The 9,385-nt window shown below is 40.2% G+C and overlaps 1 protein-coding gene across 3 annotated transcripts in view; it reads left to right on the plus strand.

The window, feature by feature from the left end:
• The window catches only part of LOC116845368 (armadillo segment polarity protein), an 8,627-nt gene extending 845 nt beyond the window's left edge, over positions 1 to 7,782 (plus strand). Inside the window, exons 1-10 of one of the 3 annotated variants that reach the window (XM_032817952.1) lie at positions 590 to 844; positions 1,164 to 1,229; positions 1,313 to 1,543; positions 1,637 to 2,431; positions 2,540 to 2,808; positions 2,908 to 3,249; positions 3,328 to 3,501; positions 3,697 to 3,999; positions 5,111 to 5,207; positions 6,729 to 7,782. In XM_032817952.1, coding sequence (XP_032673843.1) covers positions 1,193 to 1,229; positions 1,313 to 1,543; positions 1,637 to 2,431; positions 2,540 to 2,808; positions 2,908 to 3,249; positions 3,328 to 3,501; positions 3,697 to 3,999; positions 5,111 to 5,207; positions 6,729 to 6,913 — 2,433 coding nt within the window. In that variant the 5' untranslated portion in view covers positions 590 to 844; positions 1,164 to 1,192 and the 3' untranslated portion in view covers positions 6,914 to 7,782. Of the gene's footprint in view, positions 1 to 589; positions 845 to 1,163; positions 1,230 to 1,312; positions 1,544 to 1,636; positions 2,432 to 2,539; positions 2,809 to 2,907; positions 3,250 to 3,327; positions 3,502 to 3,696; positions 4,000 to 5,110; positions 5,208 to 6,728 lie in introns of those variants that run through there. The other 2 variants (XM_032817951.1, XM_032817953.1) reach the window with 2 other exon arrangements.
• The last annotated feature ends 1,603 nt before the right edge of the window (positions 7,783 to 9,385 follow it).

A 9,385-nucleotide genomic window follows, 5' to 3' on the forward strand; every position in this document is an offset into this window, starting at 1 on the left:
TCTCTCTCTCTCTCTCTCTCTCTCTCTCTCTCTCTCTCTCTCTCTCTCTCTCTCTCTCTCTCTCTCTCATTCTATTTCACACGCATACGTGCGCGCACACATATAGATGTCAATTGCCTCTCCCTTTGCCGCTTCCTTTCTCTCTTTCTCTCTCTCTCCCTCCTTCTTACACCAACCTATCCCTCTTCCGCGCAGCATCGTCGATTGTCGGAAAATGGTGATGTATCGCATGCCTGGGATCTTTGTAGAGATTACATAGAGATTGATACGAAATTCCTCTTGCATCGCGAGGATCCTACCGCAGACTCATCTCGCGGCTGTACCCGTCGAGTGCAACGACACGACAAGCCGCGGAGTGCGTAATATTCGATCGCGAGTCGAGAGAGAAAGAGAGAGAGTGTGTGAGTGAGTAAGTGAATGAGGGAGGGAGGGAGAACGTCGAGGAGGAAGAAAGATAGAGAGAGAGAGAGAGAGAGAGGGACCCTTCGATCGTGCCCACATTCCGTGCAGGAGTATCTCTCCTCGTCAGCACGGGATACACTGACCCACCGTAGTTCCGCGCACTGTTTCGCCGTCAACTGTCGCGTTACGATATTAGTAACGCGCGAATAGGCGCTCGCATGACACTTTCAGAGCCATTTCAAGCCATTTTACTCTCGCCGCAAGCAGTCCGGAGTTGAAACGCGCTCGCATCTCGCAGAGAGCCGGTGATTCGGTGTGACTCGCGCTGGATAAACTGAACATAGCCTCGCCCTTGTGTCTGATCTTTTTGCATCGCCGCGTCGTTTCTTTTTGCATATTTGACATAATTGGAAGCAACATAGCCAGGAGCACAGAAAAAAACGTAAGCAGTAAAATTCAAGCAATAAGCAAATCGATCGATCACAGTCGATTTTTCTTACGATTCAAAAATAATCGATCGGTCTATTTTCTTAGCGCCTAAGTGTAGGAATCATCTACAATGCGGTCATAGTACTAGTCTGTGAATCGATCGTGTATCTATTCGCGTAAACTCGTGAAAGTGAAAAGTTTTATTGAATTCATCAATGAATACCACATTGTAGACGATCCTTTACTGCTTACAAGTTTTTGTGTGCCATTCAGGCCGTGTAATGAGGCGGTCAGTCTAGAAGCTCACGTATCTTTTTTTTTACTTATCGCAGGTGACAGGATAAACTCGCTTGTCGGAGACATGAGTTACCCGATGTCGTCCAATCAGTCTAGACCGAGTAAGTTGCGTTTATGTGATTGAACTCGTCACGCTTAGGTATGCGCGTGGTATTAGATCGTTATTTGTTTATTGGAATTTCAGTGTCTCATGGAAATTACCAGGGCCCGGGCGACTTGCCCATGGGCTCTGCAAAGGAACAGACCCTCATGTGGCAGCAGAATTCTTACCTAAGCGATTCAGGTATTCATTCCGGCGCTGTCACTCAAGCACCGTCTCTGTCAGGCAAGGAAGATGAAGAGATGGAAGGGGATCAGCTCATGTTCGACTTGGACCAAGGATTTGCACAGGGTTTCACACAAGATCAAGTTGATGGTGAGGCTGATGAATTCACCACCTTTGTGAATTGAACGTTAACTCTTCATAATTGAACATTGCATATTCTGATCGGAGACTGTCACCTTACAGAAATGAATCAACAACTGAGTCACACTCGGTCTCAGCGGGTGCGCGCTGCTATGTTTCCCGAGACGCTGGAGGAAGGTATCGAGATACCATCCACGCAGTTCGATCCAGCACAACCCACCGCTGTACAGCGACTGGCCGAGCCGAGTCAGATGTTGAAGCACGCTGTCGTCAATTTGATCAATTATCAGGATGACGCCGATCTCGCGACGCGCGCTATTCCGGAATTGATCAAGCTCTTGAATGACGAGGATCAAGTGGTTGTTTCTCAGGCAGCTATGATGGTACATCAGTTATCGAAGAAAGAAGCTTCTCGTCACGCTATCATGAACAGCTCGCAAATGGTAGCTGCATTAGTACGCGCCATTTCCAACAGCGACGACCTGGAGTCAACAAAAGCTGCTGTCGGCACCCTGCACAATTTGTCTCATCACAGGCAGGGTTTGCTGGCCATCTTCAAGAGCGGCGGCATACCAGCTCTTGTGAAGCTGCTCAGCTCTCCAGTAGAGTCAGTACTTTTTTATGCCATAACGACTCTCCATAACTTGCTGCTTCATCAGGACGGCTCCAAGATGGCTGTGCGTCTTGCGGGGGGCTTGCAGAAGATGGTCGCTCTGCTGCAACGAAACAACGTCAAGTTCTTGGCTATTGTTACCGATTGTCTGCAGATTCTGGCGTATGGAAATCAAGAGAGCAAGTTAATCATTCTTGCTTCGCAGGGTCCGATAGAGCTTGTGCGCATCATGCGCTCCTATGATTATGAAAAACTATTGTGGACCACTTCGAGAGTATTGAAAGGTAAATTCCAGACTTAGCGTCGATTTGGCGAATCCTCATGAAGCTTCTATAATGTGCTCGACCAGATATTTGATATTCACGCTTATCAATTATGCGTTTTCTTTACAGTACTATCTGTATGCCCCAGTAACAAACCCGCAATCGTAGAGGCTGGTGGCATGCAAGCGCTCGCCATGCATCTCGGAAATCCGAGTCAGAGATTAGTGCAAAACTGTTTGTGGACATTGCGCAATCTATCAGACGCTGGCACGAAAGTCGACGGGCTCGAAGTCTTACTGCAGAGTCTCGTGCAGGTGCTTGGGTCAACGGACGTGAACGTTGTCACATGCGCCGCTGGCATTTTATCAAATCTTACATGCAACAATCAGCGTAACAAAGTACGCTAAAATAAAGACATTTCCCCGCGTGCTTTCCCCGTGAGATAATATTTGGCAAAGATGAAAACTGTTGTGTTTCTCTCTTTCTTTCTCTCGCAGGTGACTGTTTGTCAGGTTGGAGGCGTCGAAGCTCTCGTTCGTACGATCATCAATGCCGGTGATCGGGAGGAAATTACTGAACCAGCAGTGTGCGCCTTGCGCCACTTGACCTCGCGTCACGGAGAAGCGGAAATGGCACAAAATAATGTCCGAGTTAATTTTGGTATTCAGGTCATAGTCAAATTACTCCATCCTCCGTCGCGTTGGCCGTTGGTGAAGGCAGTTATCGGATTAATCCGTAATCTAGCTCTTTGTCCTGCAAATCACATCCCGCTACGCGACCACGGCGCAATACATCATCTCGTGAGACTTCTAATGCGCGCATTCCAGGATACACAACGAGTGAGTTGACCTGAGCAATCTGTTATTACGTAAAATTGCATTTATATTACGAAATAATACCACTTGTGATTTGTGCAGCAACGATCATCCGTGGCCAGTACTGGTAGCCAACAGACTTCGGGTGCGTATGCGGACGGAGTACGTATGGAAGAGATTGTGGAGGGCTCAGTTGGTGCACTTCATATTTTGGCAAGAGAATCCCATAATAGGGTGATAATCCGATCACAGAACGTGATTCCAATTTTCGTTCAAGTATGTACAGCTATGTGTGTAACATACATAAAATTCAACTGTATATCTTTGCACTTTCTAATTGTCGTAACTTAAAAGAATAATAAAGTAATCACCGTTCCCATTATATGGCATATAATACAACTACTAATGATGCCATAATTAGATTAATCTAGATTTTTTCATGTAAATAATAATGTGTTATGTTGTTTCCAGTTACTGTTCAACGAGATTGAAAACATTCAACGCGTGGCTGCCGGCGTACTTTGCGAACTGGCGGCTGACAAGGAGGGCGCCGAGATGATAGAACAAGAGGGTGCTACCGCCCCATTGACAGAGTTGCTTCACTCCAGAAACGAGGGTGTTGCAACTTACGCAGCGGCAGTGTTGTTTCGCATGAGCGAGGACAAGCCACAAGAGTACAAAAAGCGACTTTCCATGGAACTGACGAATTCCTTATTCCGCGAAGACACCAACTTGTGGAACAACGCTGACTTTAGCATGCCACCAGATCTCCAGGTATTATAGCGAAGGGAAACACTAGTGCACGTAAAATATCTCGTGGCGAAATTGATTTACTTGCAAACACTATGTAACAGCGGTCGTTGTTGCATACTAAAGTAGACTTCGTCTTTTATCGTTGGTTCTTTTCAAATACTCACCAGGGATCAGGTTTGTAATGTGACGTAATATTACCTGAGATACGTTACATCGTAGTATAGAAAATACGTAAAATATGTTAAATGTCTTCTAGGTAGTTACATTGTGTTGAGTAAATTGTGCCACGTTAAAATAATAATAGTTCTTACTGGTCGTAGAGACACACCCCATTTCTCTAGTTATAACTCCAGGTATTTATATACAAGATTTTCCCCGTGCAACATTAATATTCCGAGCACAGCTGTTTATAAGCTATGTACGACATTATCCATTATTCCAATTTGCACTACTAAGGCATCTGCGATACTTGTTTGTGTTCCAGAGCGTTCAATCTTTTTTACGCTTTATAGACTTTTATCGTTACACACTTGTGAAAGTGACGGGTACATAACGTGTTGAGACTAATTTCATACAATTTTACAGTTCTTAACCAATTTTCAACATTTTAATAAGCAGTTTTCAAATGTTTGCTTCTCGTGCAAATGCATCTTGGTATACATACATCATTAACTCGCAAGCGCACTTGAGACTAAATTTTCAACTCATGCTTTTAAGCTTTGTAACATACGGTTCATTGTGTATAAAGTTTTACATTTCTACATCTATGTGCGTATATACGCATAAATCTATTCGTCAATATTTGAAAGATCGAGGAAGTCAGCAGGGTCGTGCCTAATGGAGCAATGGATCACGAGATACATTTAGTCTGACTGATTAGTTTGCAAGATTATAATGTGCATGAGAGAGAATGTGTTTTATTTCAGATATTTACTTCAAAATTTGTTTCCCCTCATCTTCTTTTTTTTTACCGTCATTATTATTGTTATTCACACGCAAGCCCCTTTAGTTGTTTCCATTATTGTACAAGACTTACCAGATATAGCGCGTATCTCATCCGTATTTTGGGGTGTCATGACACGCCTCCCTTAGATAATATGCTTTGTGTTGACCTGAGCTACCTAATCTTCAGGACATGCTTGGCCCTGATCAAGGCTATGATGGTATGTATGGGCAAGGACCTCCTAGCGTACACAGCAGCCATGGCGGTCGGGGTTATCAGCCGCAAGGTAATTTATAAGTGTTATCCATCTTATTCATCGAATGCCGCTTCCGAACAGTCGACTTATTACTCGATCGAAGGTAGACAGAATTACAAATGTGGTCATAAAAAAAACAAGTCTCTCTCTCTCTCTTTCTCTCTTTCTCCCTGTATAAAATATGTACCATATATCCATGTACATAATCGTGATGACAAATTGCATATGATTTATTAACTCATTATAATGGCGTAATCGTATATGACAATGCTATTTTTTTATGAGCCAATACTGTGTTTTGCATTTCTATAAATACGACGAAGTTTAATCATAACTTGCCACGTTATCTCTAATGTGAAATAATGCATTTAATTGTATATGTTATTTTAACAGCAGCTTAACCCATGGACTTAGATTAAAATACGAGCTATCAACCGTATCTCGCAGTAACATAGGTGATATTCGGTCCTCATATACCGTTCTTTGTCTCATCATCTGACTGACCTTTAATCACTTATTTTCAATTGCATGCTCAATGTTATACCTTTATTTTCAGTCGCTTCTTTTTTTACTTACAATCACATATTCGTCGTTTGGCGTGCATGTCGTAATATAGCTCACGCTACATCACCAACATGTACTTACGTATGTCCTCTTTTAGCATGTATATTTACTCTTCTATCGTTCTTTTTGCCACGATACACTTTATAATGGAGAAATCGTATGTATAGGATGCTGTTTGTAAGTAACTACGTAAGAATTATGCATCATTGATTCTCCGGGAGGAGAATAAAACCCTAAAGTAGAGTTTCGTGGAAAGAATAATACGCAAATATTTTATTAATTTCTTGAAGACAATAGCGATATAACTTTTCACTAATTCGATTACATAGCGACATGTAATAAAGTTTTGGTATTAAATAGCTATTATCTTTGTGTGTCGCTTATTATTAAAACTAACAGAATCTTCCTTAATACGTACATCTGTCTACAGTTATTTACTGCTACTAGTCCGATAGTGGACATTTAGGGGAATTATATACAACAGAAAAATGAAGCACAAAGGCAGCACAAACATCTAGATATCTTGAAGACATAAAAAAGACGTCCCAATTTGTTTAGAATTGTTTAAGATGTTTTTCAGAAAGTTTTACTGCCTGAAAAGCTCACATCACAATAGTCTTTTTTCTCACCGCATACTTAAGCACTCACCCTCGGGTTAATCAGTAACTTCAGCCACTAAATAAGTCTCTATCTTACAACTCGAAACAAGGTCCTTATGATAAAAGAAACAGATGTCGTAAGTTAATTAATGACCGTAATTATCGGTGTGACATGCATTAACACTGTAACGATGTGAAGTAATCATAAATTAGTCTTCCATAAATATAATAGCCGTTAGAAGAATCGTAGAAATGTCTCGGTTTGACGACACATAGCATATTGCAATCTCGTAACACAAGATTGCACTCTATATTGATGTGTAATTATCGCACGAACAGTGAGTTACGGAATATCTGAAACAAATATTTTTTTCTCCTCTTGCAACAGGTTATGACCAGATACCAGTAGACTCGATGCAAGGCTTAGAGATAGGTGGTGGATCGACGTATGGTCCAATGGACACTATGGACGTGGCGCACGAGGGTGATTTGAGTTTCGATCATTTGGAAGACCTTCCCGCACCGCCGCAAGATAACAACCAGGTAGCAGCCTGGTACGATACCGATCTCTGAATCCGTGCCATCACCGATCTTGCGTGAGAAAAAGAAAGAAAAAGAGAAGAAGGGATAAAACAAAAAAAAATTAAAATATTAAATATTAAAATAAAAACAAAATTGAAAAAAAAAGAAGGAATACTGCACGGTGGTCTATTCAGCCGTCGTATGCGGTAAATCTATGACCAATCACACACGACGTTCGTTTTAGACTGTTTTATTTACAAGACTCATTTTCGTCATGACGTAGTATATATATACCGATCGAAGACTATCGTAACTTGACCGCCTTTCGTCCGCGGACGCGGTCGCTTTCGGATACAAACGATCGTATAGTCGCGCTATAGTTGACATCTTCCTGTAGTCCACCTTCGCTTCCGTCAAACGAAGAGTGGAGGTGTTCGCTAACTCATATCGACCCAAGAAAAATGTATCGCCTAATAAAATATGAATCATTCACCCGCGCGTATAAGCATTATATCACGCGTTTCCGTTGGCGGCTCTGATTTCTAATCGCGCCGCAAGAGAGACGACCTATTTATATCACTCTTCTCCCGTCCCCGTCCACCTCCTCCTACCCCCGCTCCGAAAAACCGGTAGTGTCATTTCGAAGTATCGATGACTTAACAATCACATATAAGTATAACTATGAATAACGATGGAACTTTCGTATTATGTATTTTACAGGGTAGTTATACTTAATTTTTATTATCATTATTAAAGTAGCTGTGCAAATCGGAACGACAACATTGGCATCGCGCGATGCACCGTATGCGCTTCCGATCGCAATCGATGTATTAGAATTAAGAAAAAGACACTCGTAATTCGTACACACATGTATATGTATCGTTTATTGTCCATACAAATAAACTGAACGATCAAGTCGAGCGCTCGTACGTTACTTTACTATTCTTGCTTAAACTAGTTGGAAACACACGAAAGATAGGATGTGTGTGCACTGGCGGGATTAAAGTTTCTGTTGATCTTTACATATTGGACTGCTATTACCTACATAGCACAAGATTTAAAAGATAGCCCAAAGATTACTAAATGTCCGCATAAGTCCTCAGAATATCCTAAAAATAGTCTGAGAACTTTTAAATGTCCATATCCCTTCAAGATCTTATGCTATGAGAGTATGTTCATATGATTATTGTCAACGCCAACAAGCGGCAGCATTCGGCAAAATTTACTGCAATATTGTAATTCTAGACAAAATCATAAAACTCGTAACTTGTTTTCGTAAGACTCGTAAAAACTTACGAGTAAATCTGCAATTCTATGCGGGTATATCAGATGATAACTCGTAAATATTTACAATTTTTTTTTTTTTTCGTAAGCTACGACTTTACAATTTTACGATTTACTCGTATATTTACTTAGAATTGCAGCATTATTTCATAAAAACGGCTGACGATACAAATCCGTAACGACATTTGTTTATGAGCGGATTCATTGCTAACTTGAACGTGATTCTGTTCTTATGTGATTAAAACATTATGCGCTAAGTTGTACAAATGTTTTAATACTTATTTGCTAATTTTCTATAATTGCGTCTGCATGTAAGCATAAAAATCGTAGAAAATCTTAATAAGTGTTAAGGCATTTATACGACTTTTTATACAAAGAAGCTAACTGTGTGCGTATTGATTCACTGATCCTAACAGAAACATTTTTAATATCAAATTAACTTCAAATAAAAATATTGATTGCACTATATATACTTCATTAGAAGTATTTATTTTATAGCGGCATTTCTAATCAATGATTAAAAAAGGAAATGTTATAAAAATGCTATAATAATATATTCACTTTATGTTTGTATAATAACTCCAGCCAAAATGTCCAAAATCGAGTCACAAAACATCTTTAGGATGTCCTTAAAGACTCGTCTACAATTTCTGTAAGAACATGGCTGTAAAGCAATAACGTATATACATAGGCCAAGATTCGTATGTACTTGACCGGAAAAAAACTCCGGTTGGAAAACTATTCTTTTAAATCGTTTATATTTCGTATAAAGAGTTTTGAAGTGCAATTAAAAAAATTTGTGAGTCATTCTATTACTTGTAATTAATTGTTCTTTTTTGGACCATGTATTTAGCCGGAAATGTATGACCGGAGGTAAATTAAACAAAGATTCGGTATGATATCGTTTGTATTTCGTATGAAGAGTTATGAAGTATCATTAAAAAGATTTGTGAATCATCCAGATAATTTTAATTAAATATTAAAACATCATGTATTTGGCCGAAATATCGATCTCAAACGCTGCTGTGGAAGTACCGTCAGGCACAATCGATATACTATCTAGTATTTCAATACTCCTGGTTCTTTTTCAGGTAATTATACAATAAGGCCTTTTTCGAATTTTGATATCTTTTTGCAGCTCTTTTGGTAAAAGTATTTATTTTGACTCCAACATTGATAATCAATCGGGGGAATCCGAAAAATATGCAAGTTATATATTGTTTTAACTTTTTTTATAAT

The sequence above is a fragment of the Odontomachus brunneus genome, unplaced genomic scaffold, assembly GCF_010583005.1.
Source record: "Odontomachus brunneus isolate Ranch 3 - 2012 unplaced genomic scaffold, Obru_v1 Obru_scaffold_051, whole genome shotgun sequence".
Lineage (NCBI taxonomy): Eukaryota > Metazoa > Arthropoda > Insecta > Hymenoptera > Formicidae > Odontomachus > Odontomachus brunneus.